The following is a 27,806-nucleotide window of genomic DNA, read 5'->3' on the forward strand; positions in this document are numbered from 1 at the left end:
ACCCTTTGAGTACATCACATATATACTGAATCGTAAGGGTTGACAGAGAAGTGTCGTCTGTGCTCAGATATCCAGTTCTCAGTGAACTCTGTGGGAACTTCGCTGACGTCCTGCAAATATTCAAAAATATTTACAAACCAAAGTAGGAACGACTGACAGCCAGTTTCATGTGAACTCTTCACCGCCACAGGTTTTCACAGCTGATACTCACTCCACTGTTTATCTGTATTATTACAGAATGACAGTCTGAACAAACGTACATGTTGATATTTAGTATTTCAGCAACATTTTACGAAAATGCTTTAAAACGAGAGCTGTAAACATAATTTACTTTCAATGAAATGCAAAAGATTACAACTTAATTGTGTTTCATGCTCAAAACACTAACATTTCTACACATAATTAGCTTCATCTTGGTTTTTTAAGACTGGATTTATACAACACAGACGTCCACACGGTCACTGTTATTCAGATATGTTTTAATATGTATCTTAATATACAGTAATATGAGTATTTACATAGAAAGCTAATACTGGTTACCTTCCTGTAAGACTAAACAATGTTTATCTTGTGTATGAATGGTGCCAAAGTCCTTTGATGAGTCCGACTACGATGTGTGATCACAAACAGTGGCGGTAAACACAGTGTGACCTTTCAGCCCAGTCTGTCCTTGAGTAGTTTACACAGCGTGTACACGGAATAAAGAGTTCAAGTAGGATTAAAGGGATACGGTGGCATTTTAAATTTAGTCTGAGAAAAAGTTTAACGTCACCTGAATAAAGTTAGCATCTTGTCTTGACTGACGAGACTCATTTTGGTCATATAGGAATGTTTTCATTGATTAGCTTCCACTCAAAGTGTCACGGTATTCCTTTAAGGCTACTGCAGGTCGACTGGCAGTGGATCATCTCTTCTGGCACTTGTGCTAACGCACAGTTCCTCGTCGTTTTTGCTGAAACGAAGCATCTCGAGCAGTCTGTAAATAATAGCTACCACCAAAGGACATCTTTTAAACCTGATTTCAGACTCTCTGACGTCCAGAGAGGATTAATATAGAGAGTGATGCACAGAAAAGCTGCAGAATTGGACTCTCGAGGGAAAACATGTTCGATGCTTCACCTTGAACACGCTCGGCTAATTAGTTGTTTTTTTTAAATGTACATATTTATTGCTTATTATATATATCTGCTCGGTCAGAATTAAATTATTTGAAGCCATTAAGAGATGAAGTATAAGTGACATCTAATTTTAATTTGCCATTTCTACCATTACCTCAGCTTGAACAGAAGCCAAATCATATTTAATGCATATTAGGGGTGTCAAGATACACTGGTATCGACAATAACCGCTATTCTGACATTGTGTTAAAGGGGATTTCAAGTATTTTTTTACCTGGGTCCTATTTTAACATGTTTTGATGTGTAAATGATACACACTTACCAAAAGTCTGGGAATTAGTCCAGTGGATCACCTCGGCTGGCAGCCGCAACACGACTGCTGTGACTGCAATGTAATCCTTTGGAGTTGCTTGTTTGGACAGTGACAGGCTGAGGTTGGTAATTTAAGTGTCTGACAAAATTATGGACACAATTCCTACAGAGATAGATCTTTTTACAAACTAATAAGAACCGTTTAGTAACCAGAAACGGAAGGAGAAGTCTCGTCTGAAACTCTGCGAGGCAAGTTGTTTCAGTTGCTTCATCAAGATTGTCAAAATCAGTTAAATATTCAGCCATGGCTTTGGAAATAAATGCTTGCTGGTAGTTTCTCTGAGTAAACTCTCTGACTCAAGTTTCCACTGTTGTCTTCCTGCAGAGCGAGACTAGACGTGTGTTCCTCGTCACAAAAAGGATCTTATTATTTCACAAACAGATCTGTCAGTTCTTTCCATAACATTCAAGACACTTAGAACAAACGACCTCAGCCTGACGATGGCAAAAACAGGCAGTTTTAGGGCGCGTAACTTTGACAGTCGCAGTTGCCCCAAAGGATGCCAGCTGAGGAAATCTACTGGATTGATTCCAGAGGTGTGAATCATTTACACAGCAAAACATGTAAATAAAGGGCCCAGGTTTAAAAAATACCAGAATTTTCCTTTAATAATCTTAAACCTTAAACAATTTAATTTCTTTCCTTTAGCGCTGCACCTTCACGTTGGCTGCCACCCGCCATAAAACGGAAAAAATAAGACGCAGTAACCAGCTGGCTTCTTCCACAGTGCGTGGCTACTACTGTCGTGCAAAATCATGCTTGGAGGAGATGACGGACGAAAGCGAGACACTCTATAATAGCGTTACCATGAATTCTAGGAATGGTGAAAATCTGATACCGTGACAGCCCTGATGCCAATACATCTAGAATTGAGGGCGGTCCTGTGTCACATCTGATCTTGGAAATATCTGATCCTGGTCATAATTTTGCAGCTTGAAAATCTCTAAGAGGCATGTGCCCAACAGGAGTAGCTCAAATGTCCCTGAAACTGCGAAGACTTGAATCCTCTCCTGCTACGTAAATCTTTAAAATGAGCAGTTTTGAGGCTGAGAGGCAGGAAAAGTCGTCTCTCTTTAGACTTGTGCTTCAATTCAGAGCGGCAGTGAGTCACTGCTGTCTAAACGAGTCAACCTTATGATACACTATGTACATCAGCACCCATGTTCAGCATACTTGCACTTTGCGTATGCATTTAAGTCGTATATGGATTACTTATCATACAGCAGGATAAAACATTCGGTGTGTACATGTGCAACCGTCTATCCGGCCCCGGACTATACATTCATACAATGATGCATATTATGTAGAAGCGTTGATTTACGATGGACTACTGTTTGATAATGGAAGGCAGCATTAGTGTGGCTATTACTGTGGAATGTACAGGCCAGCCTAGCACAGAAAAATAACCCTCATCTAGACAGATAAAATATCAACATTCACTATTTCTACACTTCTATTGCAGTTACACCACTAAAAGAAGGTGGTTGTGTTTTCCTTGAGGTTAAATATGTTAACAGAAGGATCCCCCCAAAAAAACCTCCAGCCTGGGAGATGAACATGGCCTCCTTCCATGAAACCACTTAAAGGGGTAAAGCATAATAACAGTCAGTATGGCAGAAGAACAGCTGGAAGGGAAAAGAAAAGAAGTTTGATCCCTGAAGGCCTTTTGGATCCGTTGGAAATGCGTCCTCAGGGGCTTCCACAGTAATTTGACTTTGCAGGAGGAGAAGACCGCCAGTGAAATCAGAGAGGGAAACAGAAAGGGTCTGAGGGCTCGGAAGTGGAAGACATCTTTGTTTTGTCTCCTCAGAGCGGACTGGACACAGTGTAAGGTAGACGGGAGGACAGCGCAGAGATGCGACTCAAACTCCAGAAGATCTGGGGGAAAGGAGAGGAATGACGTGGAGAAGGAAGAGAAAGAAGAAGAGAAAAACATTGAGTAATCTGATATAAACCGACACGGCAGCCGAGATGGATAAAAACCTGGAAAGGACCGATGCAGAGGAGGGTGGTAGTGAACTATTATTTTCATGAAATATTCATTTTCTGTCCAAAACACAACAATTTTAAATCGACTACATTGTAAGGCGAAGGAAATCTCTCATTTGAGAACCTTCTCGTGATCGACTACTCGGTAAATCGGCTAATTGTTACAGATGAAAACACAAAATGAAAGACAACAATAACCCAAAACAAAAACTTAAAAGAGACGTTCACCTTTTATTATTGAAAGTCTTATGAAACAAACATTACAAAGACGACACGGCAGCTATGTCTAGAGATGGCAGCCAAGTTATTGAGGGGACATGCAGTACAAATAATAATTATAATTGGGTTGAATTAAGTTTTGTGTATTTTAAAAGGCCACCAATCGAAAAGTTACTGTAGCAAAAGCTTTATAAATGCTGTGGTATTTGTTCTATGCAGGTACATGGTTCATATACTTAAGAAATTTTAGATAAAAAATGTGTGAAAGGTGAGAAATAAGGCCATAGAAGCTGTGAAATATCTTTAAGAGGACTCTTATAAAACAGATGGCATTATATTGACAGAATTAACGTTGATTTAAGACTCTGGTAACGTTTTGGTGTCGGGAATCAGGACTGAAAGGCGGGGTCGTACCTTCCTCTTCGGATGTTTCTGGATCCGCAGTGAGGCGGGAACAAGATGGCGGGAACCGACAAAAACAAAGAAAGAGAACAAGTGAAGTAGAGAGACAGGTGAGACTATCAACTGTTGTTTCATGTGAGCAAGAAGCAGCGTGGAAAAAAAAGAAACATGCAATGAACCCGGGGCCTTAGAAGCAAAGCATTAACAGGCATTTAAAGCTCCCATCTTTATCTCTCGATATCCACAAAGTAATGTCTCCTACCAAGGAACCTGCATTAGGAGATCTGATGATATCATACAAACTACAGTCACGAGATTTCAGTCTGAGACATGTTTGTTTCTTTGCATCCTGCAGGCATGTCGCAGCAAAGCCAGCATGAGAGCAGACAGCACTGTAGAGTGTGAGGAAAACAAATTAAGAAAGACGACCTGAAGTCAAGTCCAGTCGTGCGGAGAAGTCTGTGTTGGGATTGAGCGCTACGGGAAATCTGCATCGCCACATCAACCTTAAAAGAGTCCTCCAACAAAACGACAAGATATCGATCATCTTTTCATGCCATGCATTCCTCTTCCTTGACGCGAGTCAAAGACGTGACGCGCAGGAGAGGAGCACCCGCCAAGTGCACTGTACCATGGAAAGCTAGGATTTGGCTGACGATATGTGGTCGACCCCTTAATCTTCAGTCGCAACCGTCTCTGACTCAAGTGACGACTTTATGATTAATCAGTCTATTAAAAAAATCCCCAAATATTTAGAAACACTCGTCACCCTTTTACAATGACCAAATATATCCGAAAACCAGCATTTTTGGTTGATTAATTACTTGAAAAGGGCTAAAAGTAACAATTATATTCATTACTGATTAATCTACTTCTTATACTGTTAGTTAATCGGTTAACTGACCATAAAATGCCAGTAAATGGTGAAAAATGCCCACGGTGATGCCTTTAAATGTCCTGTTTGGTTTGATTGACAGTCCAAACTTAAAGACATACAGTTTACTATAATAGAAGACTAAGAAAACCAGAAAATGCTGACTTTAAAAATGTGGAGCCAGTGAAATTTAGCCAACATTGGGAAAAAAATAGTCAAACAATTGATCTATTTTTAAGCAACCAAATGCTCCACAGTAAAATAAATAGAAATATTCCTAAGAGGTGTCTCTCCTGCCTCCCATCTCATGCCAAGACATTACTAGCCAGAAGGACTAATGAGGGTTTGCAGAAACCATCATCCATGCTCCCTTCCTCTTAAAGACGCCGCAGATGGAAAACCATCCCCTGCACTTCCAGCAGCGTTAACAATAAACCCACGCAGTCTCTCAGTTGTGAGTATGGATCAGACAGCAAGCAGAGGAGCATTCAGCAGCGAGCCGCAGGCATGTGTGTTAGCTGACAGAGGAACACAGCAGGCACACACAGATGGAGGCATGCCAGAGCTCTTACTTAAATCCCCAGCCAGTTCCCCCCAGGACTATCGCTGCCAGCAGAATTGCACCAGCAACCGAACCTATTATGATATTGGTACCACTGGGACCTGTGGGAGTGAAGGAGTCAGCCAGTGAGGGAACAAAAATAAAGTAAAAGAACAGCATGTGAGGGTGCCGAGTAGCTAATATTAGAATATGTTTGGTTATCTTTTTATATTTTGTATCTCTGTCGACTGTAAAGCTTCAAAAAGTAGCTTAGTGTTTTGATTTGGTGCTAGATTTTAAGATTCATGACGCTTCATAATGCACAAATTATAACCGTATTCTTTATTTATAAGATATTTTAAAGTTGTTTAATGTTCTTTGTTATTATCATTATTGTCAGTTTTATTATGAGTGTGCTTTGCTTTCTTATTTTGGTCGGTAATGTGCTGCATAGTTTTGCATATTTGTATTTTTTTCCCGTTGCACTATATCCCAAAAGCTGCTGTTCTGCACGTTCATTAAACGTGCTGTAATTCACACATCTGAACCCGTTTCATTCACATATTTCTGTTTTGTTTTTGTTTCATTACTACTTTTGCTACTCTTATCACTACGATTACCCCTGAAGCTGCCTAAAGTGGTGCACGCGGGCCACAGTTTGCCCGTGGTCTGGCGAATGTTTGTGTTCCAAGAAATAACAAGATAACAATCTCAAGATAACAAGTTAAATTAACTCGTTATCACAAGAACGCCTCCGTGTGTTTGTCGTTTTTTTGTTTGTTTGTTTGGGGAGACATAAATTATACATACAGTAACTGATTTGTTTATATTTTTCTGCCAAAGCAGTTTATTTTACAGAGGTGGGGAGCCACTCTAACTCTACTGTGGAGTCAAACTGTTCAGCGTGGTTACCTTTGTATTTCTCTGGGCCCTCTGGCGGGGTGGGGATGGGGATCGGGTCGAACACGCTACAGTCCTTGCCAGTGTAGTCTGGATCGCAGATACACTTCACCTCGTTACTGCAAGTCTGCGGCAGAGAGAGGAGAACATTTGATCTCATTAATAAAACCATTGTTCTGCCACAAATGTCCACAAAACAAACAACTAATAAAATCTCGTGGTGGGACCGGGCAGCAGTGACAGACTCACCCCGTGGTGGGAGCAGATGCGTGAGGGCGAAGAGCCCGGGCAGACGCTGAGGTTGAAGGTGTTGACGGGGTGGCAGCGACGCTCCAAACACATCATGTTCGGCCCGCATGGCGTCCCGTCCTCCACGTAGCCCAGGTCCAAGCCGTCATCCAGCACTGCGTGGCCGCCCCTGCAGGTCAGACGGTCACATTATTTCAAGTTCTTGTTCAAATTTTGCCCAAAACAAAACCCTTGCACCATCCAGATCCTGTAAAAAAACAAACAAAAACATTCTTCTTCTTCTTCTGTATTTGTTATTATCTCACCTGCAATCCATGTATCTGTTCTGATGGTGGATGGTCAGACTGGTGAGCTTCCCCTGAAGTTCACCAAACCTCGGCTTCTCCGTCAGATTGGTGCACAGCAGCAAACCACACAGAACGTCTCTGATGGAGAAAAGGGTGTGAATTCAGGTTTTCTCTGCAACGTCCTCCATCAATCCAAGATGTTCTTCACATTAAAATCGTGTGCATGCGTTGTTAAAATGAGGCAAGGCTGTTCACTCACTGCTTGTGGCACTGCACCCATCCCTGACCACTGGTGTCCGGGCCGCAGTTTCCTTTCTCGTTGCCTTCAGAGTTCAGCTTTTCATAGCAGAACCTGTCAGCTGAGTCTGAGAACAGAGAAAACAGCATTTTCTTTAATCGTCACAGCTATTAAATCTTGGTTTTAAGGATCAGAGGGACGTGCAACATGGAGAAATAAAGCTCAGTATCCAATCCAAACCTACTGTAGCCCCACAGGGTCCTGCACTGGCCATCTCTGGTCTTACAGCGACCTCCATAACAACGACCCTGACGAGACGGAAAGAGAAGTATGTTTTATTAAATGTTTCTGAGCGCTTCTCCTGTCACTTTTAATTAACAGCGTGACTTTACCTGTCCAGCATCACACATGTAGCCATCCAGTTTGTGGACATTATGAGGACACTGCAAGAGAGAGAACGTTACCTGTCCATTGAATCTCATCTCAACACATGTACAGATGCACTGTTGGACTTTCTTTACCTGACTGGAGTCTCCTGTGCAGGTCTCGGGAATGTCACAGCCGTTAACGGCGTTTCTGCAGGTCGCCCCTCTCAGCTCGTACTGGCAAACAACAACCACAGAAGGAGATGAAGAACAGAGAGACGCGGGGGAAGACAGTAAAAGAGTCAAACAAACAGTTTAAGTGGCATCGTGTGTTAAAGCAGCTCACCTTGCAGTCCCTGCAGCAGAGCCCGTTGCTGCACATTGCGTTGTGGGTAAGGGTGCACTTCTTACAGCAGTTGGCTCCACTCTTCGCACACTCCTACAGGTCAGAGAGGGTTTATTGTAATAATCATTCATTTAATATACTGTTTTCCATTCTTTGATGTTGTTCATCTACAGTCTCAACTTTACCAACCAGGCTGACTGGGTGAACTTGTTGTGTATAAGACAAGGGGTATGAAATGAGCTGATTCAAATCTACTCACCACTAGCGATCCACAGTCACATTCCTCTCCCGGCTCCACATATCCATTCCCACACTCAGATGGGTCTAACAACTACAGGAAGAAATGCAGAATGCGGGATTACCGTTACAGTTTTCCTTCAGTTTCTATCTATGTGATGGTGAAACCCGCTTTCAGAGTCTCTTTGACGATGACCAACCACGTCTCACCTTGCTGGGCTTGTTGAAGAGACAGCTGCCTCCTCCCAGCTGGAGGAAGCGCAGGTACTCGTCTATACTGCAGCGGGAGAACTTCCTGGGCAGGTGGTAACTGATTGATACAAGAAACAACCACACAGAAATCACTGAGTTTGCAATATTGCTTCAAAAAAGAAGTCAGAAAAAATATGATAACCTCTTTTTACTGAAAATGTTCAAAAAGGAAACATTATATTAATAAATTATACATGTTCTTCTCTTTTCCCAAAGATAACACTATACACACCCCCACCCCGGATCTCTCTGAACTCTCTTCACTCATTAACTTGTTGTAAAGTAATTCATACCCTGTATCCTCCATGATGCAGCCCAGCCATAGGTCTGGACACCTGCAGTCTCCTGGACACACACAAAACATTTCTGCGGTCAGGACAGGTCACGATGGAGATAAGTAAATATTTTAAAGGACCGCTGTGATCTCACCACTTGAGGGAGCTGTTGGTGCAGTGGTTCACTCAGTGATAAATACAGTAATACAGTGAGCTCATTCGCAGCGGAAAATCTGAGCGCTGACAGATTTTAGATATAACAGGACAATAAAATGTAGAATTTTATGGGACACAACTTGATTGATGTTTTTGCGGAAATAACCAAACATTGCAAGAAGGAATAGTTAAAGAAAACACAGGGAGACCTCGAGTATGAGCGAGTATGAGTGTTAGTCTTACCGGCAGCCGGTCGCTCTTTGTTTCTCAGCATGCCGATGTTCTGGCCAAGACTCTGACACAAAGTGATGGCCATGGGACCCACACTGCCAAACTGAACACACACAATGAAATCAAGTTCATGACAACAACTAGGAAAGTAAGCTGAACTGAATGACCGACTACATCTACACAGTGTAACAAAAATAAGCCTCACCTCATTGATGCCTCCACCCCTGGTGAGGGAGCAGATGCCCCTGATGTAGGCCGCCTCGCTGCGGCTGCTCATGAACGTCCTCCCACTGCAGTAAAGACAGGGAGACTGCTGTTATACAAGGAGGAGGAGGAGGAGGAAGAGGAAAAAGAAGAAGTAGTGGAAGAGGTGGAGGAAGAAGGAGAAGAAGAAGATGGAGAAGAAGAAGAGGAAGACGAAGGAGAAGAAGATAAGGACAACACCAACTAGAATCAGGAGATTGAACCCACGAGAAAAGGTGAACAGCGTCGCAGCGCTCCTTGATGCTCTCCTTCCTGTACTTCATGAAGTCGCGCAGGGTGAGCAGGGCATCGTCGCCTACGGAGACCATGTTTTCAGTCGACCAGGTTTCCATGGCCACCAGGACGATGCGAGTGTTGAGCTGCTCCTTGTAGATCTGGACACATGAAAAGCGAAACCATGAACAAGAATTATAAAACAAGTGAGCACATGAGACCAAAAAACATTAAGACAAATTATTGCTTTGCTCTTGTTTTGTTTGTCACTGTTGTCTTTTTACGTACTATATTGCATCTCTATGAGAGCCGTCCACCAGCAAAAGAAAAATAGCAATTGTTGCTGCATTAATAGACACAAAAGATAAATGAAATGATGATAAATGTCCAGAAAACAACAGAAAAGCATTAATTAAAATGTCTAATACAATAAATAAATATTAAGAAATATAAGTAAGTGTTGAGAGCCCCATTTCTACATGAGAAATGGTTTTAAGTGAGAGTAAGACATGCGGACGGTTGAAATAGTCTTCTTCTGAAGGAAGGGGGCGCTCTAAGAGAGGGCTTTTCTCTCATTTGTCTAACTTGAATGATGTGGATTAACTATATTTGAAAAAAAAGCTATAATATAAAAGTAATAAAGAAAACTGCATCCTTTTAGAAGAGAAGAGCAGCTAAATATCAAGTGAAATCAAGTACTCGGGATAGTTGGGATAACGATATTACAACATTCAAAACAGTATGAATTCAGTGAAGTATTGCAGATAATGGATGCAGCTGCATCTGTCTACTTTAGACATCGGGAGGGGGAGAAGGCAGGAAGCAGGTGGTTGCCATGGAAACCAGCATCACCGTGTTTGTCCCCAGTCAGTGAAGGGTTTCCCCACACTGCTGCTGCAGCAGAGGACACGAGCACAGACCGAATCTTTCTGCATTGTAATTATAAAGCTATCCTGGGCAAGCCTCTCTCCAACCTCCATGTATATTGTTGTGCGGCGTTCATTTTGAAACCGCTGAATCGGCGGATCAGAAGATGTGTATTTTTGTCATCTGTCCCCAAAGCTCTGATGACTCAGGAGGGGGAAAGCTTTGATGTTCTCCGTTGCAGTAATCTGCAAATTACTGTAAAGGACGCGTGAAAACATTTGAAATACAAGATCAGTGCTGAACTCACCGCATCGGCCATGTTCACCACCGCTTTGGCAAAGTTCTTCGTCTGAGTGGCCGACCGCCGGAGCTGCACGAACTAACAAGAAAAAAGGAGAAACACACCGTTACTGTCTTTCATCTATTACCTGTGCGGATTATAAAGTCTTATCAACAGGGCACACCTGATTAAATCCCTATTCCAACTTCTTATTATTGCCTTTGTGCAGCAGCTACAGAGATAAGGAAGAGGTAAACACCTCGGAGCTGTCAGCTGCACACCTACCAGCTCGTGGTCGTTGACCACCATTAGCTCGATGTACTTGGTCTCAGTTTGGACGGTGCGCTGGCCTCGCCGCACCTGGAAGGGGCGAAAAAGATCCACACAGTTTGAGTCTGCCGTCATAATCACCTTCACACAGGACAAACGCACACACACACCCAGTAGGTGAAACCATTCCTCACACACACACACACATGCTGATGCTGGTGAAACTCTAGTCTTTGTCCTTGAGAGGACAAAGAACAACTTGGAGAGCAACAGTCATTCATTCATTAAACTGAATATTTGCTCTGCATCTAAAAATACAAACCGCAGCCTCCTTATCCGATGAGCTCAAGGGCATGATCAGGAAGAAAATAACTTCATAAAGTAATAATAAATCCCAGGTTAATGAATGAAATCTGGGAACAGGATGCCTTTGCTAAAGAAAAGTCAGACAGGGCAAGGAACACACGCAGCCTGACCTGACTTGCAATAAGCTTTGTGAGGAAAATCACTTTTCATTTCCTGTCTCTAAATCAGCAAGAGCCTACAGTCATTATACAACAACGAAACTTTAACCTGGTGACTTTTGGAGAATTATGGTAAAGCAAGTTTAAAATAGTGTTCACCAAAAACAAAGATCCCAGAGTTGAACAAAAACTACCAGCCTACGTGGATTCAACAATAAGCAACAAAGGGATTAAATTCATTTTACTACAAAGTTCGGTTTTATTAAATCTGCCCTGAGTAAACCCTCTTCCCTAATAATGGTGCTAGGTAATAAGTCAGCAATCACAAAAGTATTTTCCTGAGGGGAACATGCCTGTATGTATTTCAGCCAGTCATGTGGTGTGTGGTGCCAGGTTTGGAAAAGGAAGAAGAATATGTGGAAGAAAAAAGGTGATATCTCTATTTCTGCTGGATCGATTTAGCTGCCTACACTACCAGTGACATCACTGGAGGCAATTTATCAGATTACATGCAGCTTCCTCTGGAGCCACAGAAGGCTTTATACTGCTATTTCACATATGCAGTAGCACTCCCCAAGACCTGTAAACACACATTAATGTGTAGAGGCAAGTTCCAGGGATGCAGCAGAGGACTAGCATCTTTAGCATCTGCAACCATCTTTGTTTTATTTTTTTTGGGAAATTTGTAGCCCAAGCTCAGCAAAAAGTACTCCAAAGGTCTAACTTGAGTCCTTTTCTCAGATTTTATAAATCTCCTCCAGACGCACGACACTCGTCTTACTCATGTTCGGATTCTGTTTTCATTAGCATAAAAGCTGAGACAAGCTATCAGCATGAGTGTGGAAATTTGGCATCACTTGGCAGACTGTGAAATATTAATCGTGTTTGCATATCTCAACTCTGATGTTTCCCACATGGTGACACTTGCTTGCCACATGTTCCATGAAGGTGTGAGCGACTGAAAACTGACTTGTCTTTTTGAGCGTCTCAGGCCTCCTGTGAAGACGGGCTTCTCCTCTTCAGACCGGTCGTCTCCATCCTTCAGCTCGCCGCCTCCTTCACCGTTTGCCTGCCCCTCAGGCTCTGTGCTGTTCACGGAGCACCCTGAGAAACGCACACATACACAAACACACACAAACACACAGAGTAAGTGAGAGTGAGAGAGAAAAGTGGCTAGTCATCAGTCCGTGGATGGATGTAACCATGTATTTTAGTCTGCAGGAGAAATCAATACCACACAGCCAGCAGAGGAGAGAGGAGGAAAGGGGAGAGTATAACTGGCCAAATGGGAAGGGAGAGAGGGGTGAGGGAGGAACGGCAGGGGTTGGGTGACAGGAAGGAGTGCGGGAGATGAATCCAAGAGGTCGGACGAGTGTGAGGGACAAAGAGGAGAGGCGGAGAAGAGGCAGCCAAATGAGACGTTAAGCAAGGGCGAGGAGGGCAGCTGGACAACCTGAGGAGGATATTGGATGCTGTGGTGTGCGTGAAAAGCAGCCAAAAAACAGACTGGCAGTACAGAACATTTCATTTAGACCATTCAATGTCAAGGACGAGGCTGAACGTGCAGCTTCAGAACAAGTAACAGCAAGCAGCCTTTAGGTTTATAAGCAACCAGCTCTTTTGAACACAATCTGGTCTTTTAACAGCAAAACTTCCAAAGTAATGTATCACATCACAAAGTTCAATCCAACTCAAGTCTGAGATGTCATAAAAGTGTATCATTTGGATTATAGCAGCAGGTATTGTGTCACTAAAGTTTAGGATTTAGACATTAGAGGGCAGACAAAGAGACAAAGGGATTTATCATTGCAGCAGGAGGGACTGAAATGCTTCAGTGGTGGAGCAAAGTTCAGAGCGAAGAGCCTCTCTGTGGAGTCCTGGTGGACCTACCTGGACAGGGAGGTGGAAAGAGGTCGACGTCCGGCATGCGATACACAATGTGGTCATTCTGCTCCTGGAAGGCGTCACAACAAACAGAATGACAGAGAGAGGAGAAAGGAATTAGTGGTTTTCTGCTGAGTTTAGAGTCAAAAACTTTTTTCTTGTCTTTTCTCCAGGCAGCTTTAATTATGCACATATAATTAGCATCTTTCAGATTTTTTAAGATTTTAACTACGAAAGGAGAATTTCAGTATTTTAAAACCTGAACTCTATTTGTACATAGTTTGGTCTGTAAATTGTAATCCCTGCGGGAAATTTTGACCATCAAATTCTTGTTGACTAAAAGTGCTTGTTTTTGTTTTTGTTTTTGCCACTGACAGGTTGTTCTTCAAAGTTTCTGACAGCATTATGGAAAGTTTCCCGACAGAGTTAAAAGTGCAATAGGTAAGAATTGGCCACCTATCTAATTCATATGCTGCTGCTAACTGAAGCTGCCGTTGGCTTATTTAGCCATGCAGGTAGCGGTCCAGATTGGCAGCTCAAAGAACAGGGAGAGTGTTAGGCTGTTTGAAATGCCGGTGCTGAGTGGCCTTCGAATGGGCACCAGAACCAGAGCCGGCAATCAAGGAGTAAAATCCTTTTTGTTTGACCAGAAACGGCTGCTTTGTTGCTCTCGCCAACTCCACCAGAATCCATTTACAGAAACAGCAATTTGATCATCGTACGACACACTTTGTTCAAACTAGACAGAAACAAATTAAAATCATCTCGGTTCGTGTTTCAAAAGAGCCACTTTTGGATTCAAGCTCTGTGTCTGCCTGAACAGCAATCACAGATGGGAAAATGTTAAATTTAAGTTCAACTTCACCTCAAACCAAAAGGAAACCAGAGTCTAAATTATCTCAGCCACTAAAGAGGAACCACTAGACTAGGTTGTAGGACGGGACAAATGTGTGAACTGTATTTATGTAGAGTACTTTGATAAACAGGAGTGAAAGTGCTTATTATAACCTTAGATTTGCTGACACATGCAGCTCTGCCGGAGAGATGACATCCTCCCAAGCAGAAGAAAAACACGCTCTTAAAATCATTCAAGCCTCGAAATGACTTCTTCAAATCCTAAACTTCAGTCCGCTGCTTTTCTGTATGAGAAAAAAAACCAAAACACCGCCGTGTCCGCTGAGGTAGAGACGGATCAGCGGGAAGGAAAGTGCTCTGATGCATAATTAATCAATCACTGGGCTGTCATAATGGCAATAACACTACTGGACACTGTGGTGCACTTGAGCTGGGGATAAATACTTTATGAAAATGACCCATCTGAGATAGAGCGAGCCGAGGAGAGCGAAAGCGAGCGAGGGAGTTTGAAGATGAGCTGGGAGGCCATTGATCCATCTCTGCAGTCTATGTAATTGAGCTGCGCTTCGATTACTGTGGGCCTTAATGGAACAAAAGCTCAGCCTCTTTCACTCGAAACACTTTCCTCCAACTCCCTCCAGTCACTCTGTTTTTACATCCATTTCTCTTTAATACTTCTGCGTATCTCCTCTAAAAATCAAAGTGTTTTTGACATCTTTAAAGCCTCTTAAACTTTCTGTTTTTGTCGATGATTTTAAATGTCGCCCGACTCTGTGAGATGATGATGACGTCTCCCTCAGATATGAGACAGGAGATGTGTTTCAGCTGTGGTGGATTGTGTATCAACTCAATACTTTCCATACAGCAACTCTAAGAGATAGAATAACAGTCTGGACTGACGGTAAGTCACGGTGAGATATGGAGACGGAGAGAGAAAGTGAGACCGTAGGCGGCTTCACTGTAAAGTTTTCAACCACGTTTAGAGGAGTTCGAAGTATCGCGACACCTTCTTCACATCACCTCGTTGCTGTCCTGATCTGACGCTTAGAAATATGAAGAAGACGTGTGTGTGTTGACTAATAATCCAACTGGTTGATTCACTCTGCTGGGTTTCACCTCTTAAATTGCTGACTCACCTTGCCGCTGCCCACGGGTTCGATGCCATACGAGAAGTTCCCGTCGGAAAACATCCCCCTGAAACAAACAGAGCACAGCGGTATGTTACAGTACAGTACATCTGGGGGTGTTTGTGCCAGTCTGTGCTGTTGGAGGTGGATGACTGGATGGCAGCCAGGATACATAGAGAGGAAGCGTTTAGGGGAAATACTGCACCAGCACCAGGCTCCAGCTACGTATTTACAGTACGGATGAGTGTGCAAATAAGTGGACTTCTGAAAATGTCAGACTATTATTTGGATTATGGATTTTCCACTAAACTAAAAAGGGAAAAACTGATTTCCCACTTGATGACTCTTTAGAAAAAGGTCACTGAGCTCTTTTTTCATCTTTGAACATTTGAATCACATAAAAACACAAAACTTTGACTGAGTCTAGATTTCAGATGAGGTGACAACGTTTACTCAACGTGTTCAACTCACCGTAAGCCGTGGCAGGTGGCAAGAGCCGCCCAGGAGCCCGGCAGGCCCCGGACGCGCCCGTGGTAGTAGCAGTGCTCTCCTCCCTGGAAACAAATCACACAATGAGACACTGAACGCTCCATCATCCAGTCACATGTTAATGTCAAAAAAATGAAACCAACGCTGACTGCGAACCACTCGCTTTGGTTGATCTCCTGGCCCCTAAATCCACACATGGCAGGCATTTACTGCCAGGCTGAGGCCTTCAGCTTGACCTGGTGGGTCGACTGAAGGATATCGGTGACTACTGTACCACTCAGGGTCCGGGAAAGCCTACACCTACAGAGGCTGCAGCTGAGTTTAGTTTCACCGAGGAAAAGCTGCGTGCATACGCCGTGTTAAGTGATGGAGAGAGCGGTTAAAATGCTCGGACGTGTTTAGCAAGCAGCTTATGTTTGCACCTACATACACAGTGAGGGCAGAAGAATTCATAAATGTCAAACTGTAGTGGTTATGAATGAACAATAACCTGTGAGTGAAGCCTTTTCCTTTCTAAAGCAAAGGGTAGTCCGTCTGTTTGTGAGAGAACTGAATGTCAGTATGCTACTGATGGTGCAACCTGTATGTAGGTTTCTCTGTATCAGTTTTAGATGTAAGGTGTTAGCTGTACGACCCGCTTCCAAATACCTGCACCTGATTATTCATAATCCCCTGGAAGGCTCCGACTGCATGATCATGTCTTGAATATAGTGTTTCTACACTGCCTCTCACAGTACAGGAATGATCAGATTACGATAATCGGAGAGGAGACCTGCCTCCAGCAGCTGAGAAGAAAATAAACTGTGCGTGGCAGACAGAATTACACTCGGGAGGATTTTTTTTTTTTTTTTATAATCAAGTGGGCTTAAGTGGATGGAGTTTACAGTCATGTGTTCTGAGGTTGAACTTCAGAGTGTGTGTATGCGCGTGTGTGTGTGTGTGTGTGTGTGTGTGTGTGTGTGTGTGTGTGTGTGTGTGTGTGTGTGTGTGTGTGTGTGAAAGACAGGGTCAGTGTCAGGTGTTTGTAATGAACCCAAATAAGTCATGTCTGCCACCTGAGCCTGCCATTGTCTGGCACGGCTGATGGACCACAAAGAAAAGAGTGGACGTGGACCTGCTGTTCTTTATGCTTGGTCAACCTTTACTCTGAGCTACAGCTCAAACCTGGAAAATCTCTCCAGCATCCTTTCAAGTCAAGTACGAACTTGCAAATGATCTCCCGTTACGAGTAAGACCGAAGTGAGCTGCTTCTGTGCATTAATTGGCTTGATCAGTGGATCTAAAGGGAACAACTGTACACAAAATATCCTCTCTAAATCACACGTAGTCAGTCAGGTTCCTGTTTGTGAAAAATCAATGGCCGACCCGGTTGTCTGTCTGTTATCTGTCAACAAGGACATCCTCATCTTGCCTCACGTCAATCACACACACCCCTGAGACACCAGGTGAGAGTCCGGCTCCAGATGAAGCTGTCCGTCCAACAAACCTGATGTCTCAAATCTCAGAGGACACACAGCGCTGCTTCGCTTTTGATGAAATTTGGAGGACAGGACCTTAATGCGTTTAGTCTGTTTTGGTTTTAGACTGATCTCATTACGCTAAGGAAGCTGTTAAAAACGGCAAACCTTAAAAGGCTGTAATTGCTTTACCAGCAGATCCATGGAAGGACACTAAGGGGTGAGTCTTCCACTGAAGACTGTCTGCTTCGTTTTGGAGGATGAAATCAAATCAGATGTAAGCCTCCAAACGTGGACACAGGTCCACGTTTGGAGGCTTTGCAGGCTGCAGCGTCCCCCAAAAGGCAATGGATTGTCCACATGATAGAAAAAAAACCCTGTATTTGATCACGAAGCCTAACGTTACTTGACAGTTCTCTGGCTTATCATTCAAGTGTATGAACAACACTGCAGATGGGAAAATGACAAACAGGCATAGTATATCCTCTAACGCCTCTAACACCTTAACTCCCTAAAAACATGAATGTCGCACACCATTTACTACAACATCGTTAAATAGACCCCCCCGACTGTGACTGACTTCCAGCATCTTCATGTTTCTGCATTAACATCACCACAACCAACTCTTACTGTAACTGTTGTTGTTAATTCCTCTGATTGATTGATACAAAAACACTAAATGCAAATAAACAAATAACGTATGTCAAAACTTTAACAAACAAGATTAGGATTCTACAGGCGTGCTAGCAGCTCTGTGAAGCTATTCCTGGACACAGCGGTGAGCTGAATGTTATTACCGACATCAGCGTGTTATAACATGCTCACAATGAGTTCGCAGGTTCGCAATGTTCGCAGGTTTTTATAGATAACTTTGAGTGACACTGGCTTGTGGGTTAATGTAGGCCTGTAGATTCTCCAAAAAGTTTATACTGTAAAGTCAAGTTTTACTTTTTATATCATCACTTTATTATTTAAAGGAGCAGTTCAAAGTTATGAAATCCTCACGTTTTTTTTTTTATACACGTATATTTAATATAAAAATCAAAGAACACCACAGTTATAATTGTTCATTATTGTGTCAATTAAACAGTGTTGTGACAGAAGTTTCACCTTGTTATTACATATTACATACATGAAGAGTTAACAGGCTGATGTTTGAAATAAATGCCACATTCATACGTACTGAAATATATATCTATATATATCAAATTACAGTAGTCTCTCTCTCTCAAAGAAAATAGAGGAAATATATAACCTAGTATATGCAAATATGTTTTAATTGATAGATCTTTACATCCATATTACCAATGTATTATCAAAATGTACATTCATTATATTTTGTATTATATTCTTTGTGTACTGTTGGATATATGTGAACCCCTTCCAGATCTTAAAATGTGTTTGTTGATATATTTTGTTATGTTTTTCAGTGTATGTCAACATATGGTTGTTCCTGAAGTCTGACATTTTCTTAACAGTTCCAGATCCAATTAAATTTAGTCCCAGTATTTTTCATAGAGCTTATTTAGATTCAGTGTTAGTTCATCTGTTAAGGAAGAAAAGGACTTTAATCATTCATACAGAATAGTGAGACAGCCCGCAGCACTTAGTCCGGGGCAAGATAATAAATAAATAAAAGGCAGGATTACAAGGCTAAATGGAGGAAATCAAATTGCCTAACACAGCAGACGCGCACTGACTTTGAGGGGCTGAGTGCGCTTTTTTAAAAAGTAGCCACTCACACGGGCAAATAATTAATCTTGAAATATCATCAGTGCTGTGAGGACAGGGACAGGTAACCAGGAGGCTAGACACAGGACATAAGGAGTGAAAGAACTGCGTGACTAACATGAAAGCTGCATACACCCACAAATGGAGGCGAATAAACAGTTACATCCTGCAGAGTCAGGAGGGATTAAACTTGACATTAAGAACTCAAACTGAATTAGGAAAGCAATAGTTTGCTGCATGTCTGCACTCTGACTCAGCATTGTTGAGCTGAGAGGAGTGGGGGGAAAGGTAATGACACAACAGGATGAAAAGTACAGTGAAGGGAGACAAGAAGAGAGAAGCGTTGGTTGGGAATATCAGACTTGAAGCATGTTTACTCCTAGATACAATAAAGCCACACTGAATAATTTAACAATAAAACTATTTAGGGAAACACATAAAGAGGGTTAAATTAATGAGAACAGCGAAAGCAAAACACTTTCACCTCCCTCTGATTGTGTTCGACCAAAGCTAATTCAGGCGCTGATAATATTTAATATGCAACGCTGCAAGCTGATAGAGGGTGGTAAACATCGTCTATCAATTCATTAATATGTTTGCTGCAGCTCTGTGTCCTCTACTGTTTCCCCCATGGTCATCTTACATGTTTCAACCAATATACAAAAGAGTGTGTTGGTGCTCAAGCTCCTAAAAGCATTTGAATATATAGTGAATATAAATGTGCCAATTGTCAGGAATCAAAGAACCAAGTATTCAGCGGGAAACTGACAAATATATAAAATAGCTCCCATCAATTCCAGCACATCCTCATCCATAATTCAACTCCTCGTTTAGTCGTGTGTCGTGGCGATTCAGTCCGAGCAAGCCACTCACCCACTCAATGTAATAGCGTGGATCCACGGGGACCAATAAAAAAGTAACGTACAAAGGCAGTGGCAATTTATTGCCATGTCGATAAAACTCAATAAATCAAGATGGAGATGTTAGTAGCGGGGGAGGGGGCTTTATAAAGCAGGTTCTTAATCCTGCGTGCAGAAAAGGGAAATATAAGCAATTTGTGCATCTTAAGGTACATTTTTCTCCATAGACACATGAAAATTGCAGGTATTTGCATATGTTTAGCTCATACAGCAGTAAAATTACGAACAAACTATATACTGGTAATTGACATTGGCCAACCATTTCATAGTCATAGTAAAAATGGGTATAAATGTCAAAAATCCAAGCTAATCATAAACAACTTTTAGTCCCGACAAAGGGATACGATTAATAAACAGCCGTACAAATCTTTAAGTAGATAACAACTACTTAAAGACTTGTAGGAGGACTTTTTTGTTTTGTTTAGACAGCTATCTCTATATATCTATCTCTATTTGCTTCATCTGATTGACAAAATATCTACAGTGTTTGACATTAGCTTCTTCTTTTGACACATAATATCATAGAGTACAATCAGGACTATCTTTTAGCTTAATGGGCTGCCATTCTAATGACGTGATTTCTTGGTGTGCCCCAAGGATCCGTTCTTAGGCAACTATTATTTCTAAATTAAATAAATGATTTGCCCAATGAATACAACATGTAAAGAACTACTACCAACTTCACTATTTTAAGTAGGGAAAAAGACATATTAGAAACATGTAGAGCCTGACGGGAAGTGGACGGAAGTTGTCGATATTTGAAAATTAGAAATAAATCTGATTTGATATATTGGTCCCACTTGATAGAGAAAGTGTTTCTATATTACTGTGCCCCATTTTGTAAAGTGATTAATCGGGCTCTGAAAAAATGATCAATGATCTGAGTCGAGAGTAATAAATTGCCTCAGGTCTGAGCTTCCCAAACACCTTACGAGCAACTTACTGATTCATGTAGCTCTTTTCTCAAAGTTACATCTTACTTTAAGTCTTACAAAACATGTACATTCAGGTTTTTAATGTTTTTCCTTAAATAATCTACATATATCTTTGATATTGTCATTTTCTTAAATGACATTGCTGGAGAGATAATCAACAAATCCATTTGGGACTTTATAGCCTCCCTGTACACAAAATTCCACTTTTTTATCATTTGTTTGATTTTAACCTGTGCAGATAAAGCCCATAACTCAATGACTGTGCTCATATTGCACATCTGGATCCAAAGGTCGGGGCAAAGGATGGTTGTAAGATTTGGTTTAGTCGGTTCTGGAAATGGACATGATTTGAATTCCCCTCACGACACGACAAAATAGACCCTAGTTGCTGCTGCTGCTGCTGCTGCTGCTGCTGCTGCTGACTGCTGGTACCCATGGCAACCATCTACTGATTGGTCAGGTGGTCTTTGGCAGAGAAAAAGAGAGTGAAAGACACACCGGGAGATGGGGACGGAAAGGGAAGTACAGAGGCTGAAATAAAGCAGAGGACACAGACTGTCTCCTCGATGTGGTTGAGAGTCAAGCTGTCTGCACTTACTGCCTGTCTCTGACACTGTGTAAACAAACTAGACTTAGGACATTATTATAGGGCAGTTATCTCAAATTCATAATGCATGACGGAGCAGACAAAAACAACAACAACTCAATCTTCAGTCCATTTGCAAATGCAGCTAGAAAGACGTTTTTGGACACATTTTGAAAGACTCGGTATGATGTGTGGCGAACACTGAAACAAAAGAACTTAATCGGCACTTAGGCTTGCCTCAAAACATTCATAAACATTTGCCATTTCTATGAGTTTTTGCCTGTAGATATACAAGCGCTGCTGCTACTGTCATTGAGTCTGTTCAATTTCACTCAGGGGGAAAATACACCATCGGAAACATGTTAAATTACACACTGGACATAAAAGCTACAAGGTTGTAGCCATACGCACAAAATCAATCCCTATCAAATTGGCAGTGATGGAAAACTAGCTCGCTGACTTCTATTAAATTCTGATAGAAATGAGGATGCCTGGAGCACCTTGGAATTCGAATGGTTACAGCGCATACACTGTGGACTAATGGTTGCAACCGCCGCTGGTGTGGTTTCAACAGGAAACGTTTGCTGCATGTCAGATGAGCAGTATGACATGCAACAAACGTTTCAAGCCTCCCCAGTTTCCCGTCTGCCTCTACACCTTTCACTGTCCAATGAACGAATGGTCTGACATTTTGGGAAATATGCTTTATCATTTTCTTGTCAAAGGTCAGATTAGAAAGTCAATACCACTCTACTGTCTTTGTGGTAAATATGAAGCTAATGACAGCAAGTGCTTAGGTTAACATAGCATAAAGACTGGAAGCAGGGGGAAACAGCTAGCCAGCAACTGGGTAGCTTGACTTAGATAAAGACTGGAAAACAGAGAGAATAAGCATATTTAGCAAAATGTCTTTCCATTATATAATCTTACCATGTTCTGTGACAGCTGCCCGTCCTTGTCATAGTGACGCTCCACATAGTCCGTCGACAGGAGGTTGCTGGAAAGAAGAGGAAGAAAAATGTAAGAACAACCATAATTATTCTAACATTAGCGTCAACCTGAATTCAACACATCCATAAAGCAAGATTGTAGCACAAAGTGACTATTAGAGCCCATTATGCACACGTATTCATTATAATGACTTGCGCAAATCTAGTCAGCAAATGGGTGAATTATGAGTAAAACCCAAATGTGTGAAGAATCATTTATTCTAAGTGCTTAAAAAGCCAGTGAAAGGTATGACATAAATGCAAGTGCATTAGAGCAGTGTGTGGCGAGTGAGAAGAGGGGGAGGGGAGGTATACATTCATACTGTCGTTTAGCCTGCAGTCAGTCTATACAATGCCAACAAACAGGATGTAGAGGACAATACCGTAGGTGGGCAGGAGAGACGGATGATGAAACACCAGCGGTAAGCGTATTGATGTAAGTACGGCCATGCAAGTGATTGCTGCAAGCAAGGTGTCAAACACTGTTGTGTTCCTCTGTGGTGGATGTGGAGGCATGTGTTGACTTACTGGTTGAGCTCCAGGTCAAGGATGAAGGATGTGCCGAAGGCCTCCACCAAGAAGCTGCTCTGGGCCAGATGGATGGGCTGAGGGAGGAGAAGTTGGGGAAAGGCGGCGAAGAGATGTAGATTTTAATAATTTACTGATTTATGTAGCGACCAAAACTCAGAGCAAAATCTGACGGATTATATCTGTATGTTGATATCTATCTATCTATCTATCTATCTATCTATCTATCTATCTTCATGCCACATAATATATACAGTATATGTGCTATGTACCAATCTTCTGATATACCACTTTTATAGTTAGTATACGATAAGTGTGCTGGCAATAAATGTACAAGTACAAGTAATTTATCTATATTTTCATGTATGTATATACTGTATACAATGGGTCAACCGATTATCTGACTAGCTGATTTTCGGATCCAATATTCAGCATTTTTCTCATTATTGGAATCAGTGTTGTTTTCATCCGACTGCCAACAAAATAAAAAATGATTATAAAATATGCTACTTTGTGTGCTTTGGCTCTGATGCAGCATGTCATTTGCCAAGTAACTAGTAACTAAAGATATCAAATATATGTAGTGGATAAAAATCCATGTTTTTGCTTCTAAAATGTAGTGCAGAAGAGTAGACGGGAGTAGCAGTAGTCAAATTACCATATGGAAACTGTCTTACATCCCTCTGTGTCAAGGTCATGCATTCATTGTGACACGGTTCCTTCTCCATGTCTCGCAATCACTACACTGGTGGATAAAGATTTCTAAAACTTATGTTCAGACTAATAAAGCATTTCTAATTCTTATTCATGCACGGTGTTCATCCCAGACACTGACTCAGACAAATGACTCACTGATTTGTCAAGGAAATTGACAGTCTTTCAGGAAATTGTGAATAACATCTTGTGGAAAAATGTGACAGAGTATGAAAAGAGCGGGAGAAAGAGAGAGAGAGAGAGAGAGTGCAGGAGGGAAGATGGATGTTCAATATGAAATCTTTTAGCAACAATGACTGAGATAATAAAGGGACGTCCCCGCTCCAGTAGCCTCTCCCTGAAGGCGCGACAGCCTCATCCATCCCTGAGGCCTTCGGGATGAAACTGAGTGTTGGGGCTCATCTGCTCTGTCTAACCTTGCTTCAAGGTGAACCCCATCCACATTATAAGACGGAGAAGCTCTGCGGTTGCTCCCATCAGTACTTACTGGCCAGCTGAAAGGCAGGTCTCATTAGTATTACCGTGCACTCTCTGCAAACCACTTAGTATCGGTCTAAGCCTCCACCGGGTCTATATACTGTACAATAAAAAAGCCCACAGTGGTGCCTGTGAGCCGAGATAAGAGAGCTGCATCTGAGCTCTGACTGTGAAGATTTATCATTCTATTGTGTCTTTTAATTCAACCTTAAATTGCAAATATTCCCTTTTGAAACACCAAAGAGAACCTCAGCTGAAGATGATGAAGACACAAACAGGATGAAATTTTTAAAAATGATTAGTAACTCTATTGGCTGCAACTATGCATGAGCTAATTGCTTCGGTTTGACAATTTATGGACTAAATAGGCTACTAAACCTAAAGTTGAAGCCCTTTAACACTTCTTGTTAAATCAGCAAAAGCACCTCACAGTGCAGACTAATCATCTTCATTTCAGCTGTTTAAACCTGCAACGACGGATATTTCTGACCTTGTTTATGGCCTTTTAAAAGGGACAGTCCACCCCAAAATCAAAAATACATACTTTATTTTCCTCTTGCCTGTAGTGCTATTTATCTATCTAGATTGTTTTGGTGTGAGTTGCTGAGTTTTAGAAATATCTGCCTTCTCTCAAAAACACAAGAAACAGATGGCACTCGGCTTGTGGTCCTCAAAGTGCCAAAAAATGCATTTAAAAAAACTAAACCGCAATGTTTCTTCCCAGAAATCATGACCCTGTTTCTAAAAATAATCCACAGATCATGTTGGGAGAAGTTTCATGTAGGAACTTCTTACTTTTTTCTGGACTACATCGTGTCACTGAGCAGAAGGAAACTGTAGCTAAATAAGCTAATTAAGCTAGCTGACATTACAGTTCAGCCGAGGAGGAGGCAATTAATGTTTGCATCACAAGCGCAAGCCTCTTGTTAGCAATAAGCTACCTATTTAAATACCTACTTTTAGCTCTGTTTTTGGTCACTACCGACTCCTCAGAGAAATCTCCAGCTACATGCTCAACAATGTTCACAAGCTAGTCGCCAACTTCGTCTGTCTGTCGTTTGGTGCCGCACATTTAGTGTATAGTACAGGTTTGTTTTAATGCCTTCTCACTGAAAACAGCTTGAACGCATGAAGCCAAAAAAGCTCAACTTGGCAGGTATAAAATCACCTGGTTCTTCTGCGTTGTGGGGCCCATGTAGCGTGCACGCTAGAGACTTCCACCGACCGAGCTGGCTAACTTGAATGCAAACAAAATGATGTAATCACGCAGCTCTTCAAGACTTTCCAAATGTTATCAGACCAACATGGTTTAAATTATGATGTGAAACGAGTCATTCTGTGCGGGTTGGGAAGCTAAAAACAAACAAACTTTATCCACCGTTTTATAGATGCTTCTTTCACAATGTAAGCTTTGCCCACTACGAAAGTTGGCTTCAAAGCTTGGCACTGTTCTCAAGGGCTTGCTGCCGTTAGCTAGTTAGCTCAGTTAGCCATGCAGCTAGCGAGTTGTTTAATGTTCATGATTCTTTTTTAAAAAGAATCATGAACATTAAACAACTCACAAAAGATCATCGTTGCGTGTTAGGATTCATTTTCTTGAGTTTATAGCGACTAGATATATTATGAAAGGACTCCGCATACTCAACCTCACAACTGAGCGCGACAAAATACTTAAAATACTACACATCTTCCAGAGGGCTCTGACAGAAAGAGATCATGAGACACTGACCACAGGGGGCAGCTCAAGGTCAGACCTGTGTCATATCCACTCACCGGCCCGCCAGCTGACTGACAGACACTATTCATAGTGAAGGTAACGAGAGAGGACAGGTAGAGGTGTGAAATATTATCTAATGGACTGGAAAGGAGGAGGCCTGGCAAAGCTGGGCATCATGTGTTGGGGGTGTCACAGGGTAGGAGTGACGGACACATGACCTCAAAAGAGGGGACGAGCAGGAGGTGAATCAGGTCATGATGGGGAGCAGATGAATGTTCAGCTATCTGAGATATAACAAGGCGTGTTTCCCTTTTTAAATGTAAAATTATGAATCTTATTATATAATTTATTTTATTACATTGAAATCTCCTGGATATGTTTTGTTTTATTTTGACTGTATGTGGTCGGGGTTGGAGAGATGGAGTGGGGAGTGTGCTGTACAGACAATATACAGTGTAATACGGTGATATGTGGCTATACTATATCGTCTTGCAGGATTAAAACCATAGTAAAGGCATTTAAAACTTTAAAAATGAAGTACATTTAAAATGGAAATAATTCTTTCCAGTATAAATAGAGGTATATAAAAAGAAGAATATATATATGAGTAACAGTTTCCTCAAATCATGCATCATAAAATGTGAAAAATGATAGAGATATCAGAGAGTTTAATCAACCTTGCAGTCAGACTTCTTAAAGCATAAGACCTCGCTCACAGTTGGATCCCAACAGGTACTCAGATTATGCAGAAACTGGGATTAAATGAAGGTGGATGATAACACATCTCTGGGTGGATGAATGCGAAACAAAACTCACCTGTGCTCCGGCTGTGGAGTTGTTGACCCGGGTGTCCAGGCGGCTGTGGAGCAGCTCCTCCTCGGTGTGGATCTGTTGCAGGAGCCGCTTGGGCTGGACGACCTCCTCTGCAGGCGGCAGCCTTCCCTCCAGACTCACCCATTCCCTCAGACCTGCAGAGCACAGACACATGTAGGGAGATGCATGAGCTCTGAATGTGAGCTTGTGATGGTAAATGCCTCATTTCTTTGCAGATCAAACAGCTGGTGATGGTGAGCTGCTTGTTGATATCATGCAACAATACACAGTCCCAGTCATCAGAGAGATGCAACAATGAACACAAACCCCCTGTGAGTGCAGGCTGACTGTAATAAATGAAATGTTCAGATAAAAAGGAGACTCCTACCTGTCACGGCGCACCGTGCACACACTGCAGCGAACAGCAGGCATCTCACAGCGAGCATGATGCTCACATAGTCCTTGTGATTTCCTCGGAGCAGCGCCGTTAAATGAGCTGAGAGGCGTGCAGCGGGACTGTTGTTGACAGTGAACGCGAACACAAACTGCGGGGTTCCTCTGAACGCAGCGCCCGCATCTCTCACCTCCCCTCTTCCCTTCTCGCTTCTGGCGATGTTAAAAGCTCCCCGACGACGCTGCTGCTGCGCTCGGCTCCGGCTGCATGCTGCGTGTCGGTGTCACCGAGCTCCGCCGCGCGATCACACACACACACACCGGCCTGTTGGGTTTCGCTCGAGGCAGTGAGGCTGCGCGAGGGGCCGTGGAAACAAGGAGCACGTGGGGCTGGACGGGCCCACCCATCTTTGATGTGACCTGTAGGAGTCCGAATCTGGGGCACCAAAGGGTAACACCTGATGATGCAGCCAATAAACTATAAATCATTTATTTTATTTATTTCATCTTGAGGATACATGGGAAATAATTTTATATTGAGCTTTAATCAGTTTTTTCTCTTTTGTTTCTGCCTCAGTTGATTATAAGCAAACCCACAGGTGTCCCCACCACCAATTTTAAAAAGCATAATTACTTAAAATGTACTAAAATGTTTATTCATCTGAGCCCTCAAGTCCCCACCACTTGCAGGGATCGACTGGTATTAACGCCAACATGAATAATTTGCCCATAAGTCCTGGATTTGTACCAACTCTTCCCCGCCACCTTTCACCGCAAAGTG

General features: G+C 42.2%; 1 protein-coding gene across 3 annotated transcripts; it reads right to left on the minus strand.

Annotated features, from left to right (window-relative positions):
• Positions 1 to 462: 462 nt before the first annotated feature.
• adam11 (ADAM metallopeptidase domain 11) lies at positions 463 to 27,350 on the minus strand. Of its 3 annotated transcripts, XM_084342323.1 has the most exons (27): positions 27,021 to 27,350; positions 26,636 to 26,787; positions 22,912 to 22,988; positions 22,325 to 22,391; positions 15,748 to 15,830; positions 15,286 to 15,343; positions 13,301 to 13,364; positions 12,381 to 12,514; positions 10,962 to 11,036; positions 10,704 to 10,775; positions 9,524 to 9,690; positions 9,258 to 9,342; positions 9,065 to 9,155; positions 8,684 to 8,735; positions 8,349 to 8,448; positions 8,161 to 8,232; positions 7,902 to 7,994; positions 7,712 to 7,792; positions 7,583 to 7,633; positions 7,435 to 7,498; positions 7,212 to 7,317; positions 6,971 to 7,090; positions 6,666 to 6,834; positions 6,429 to 6,543; positions 5,548 to 5,638; positions 4,114 to 4,131; positions 3,256 to 3,369 (listed from the first exon to the last, which is right to left on the minus strand). In XM_084342323.1, exons 1-27 carry the CDS (start codon positions 27,076 to 27,078, stop codon positions 3,354 to 3,356), a joined length of 2,331 nt encoding a protein of 776 aa, XP_084198449.1. In that variant the 5' UTR covers positions 27,079 to 27,350; the 3' UTR covers positions 3,256 to 3,353. The 3 variants fall into 3 exon arrangements, with proteins under 3 accessions (XP_084198447.1, XP_084198449.1, XP_084198448.1); XM_084342321.1 differs by lacking the exon at positions 5,548 to 5,638 and having other exon boundaries at positions 463 to 3,369; XM_084342322.1 differs by lacking the exon at positions 3,256 to 3,369 and having other exon boundaries at positions 3,684 to 4,131.
• Positions 27,351 to 27,806: the final 456 nt, after the last annotated feature.

This window comes from Pagrus pagrus (assembly GCF_965226575.1).
Source record: "Pagrus pagrus genome assembly, chromosome: 21".
Lineage (NCBI taxonomy): Eukaryota > Metazoa > Chordata > Actinopteri > Spariformes > Sparidae > Pagrus > Pagrus pagrus.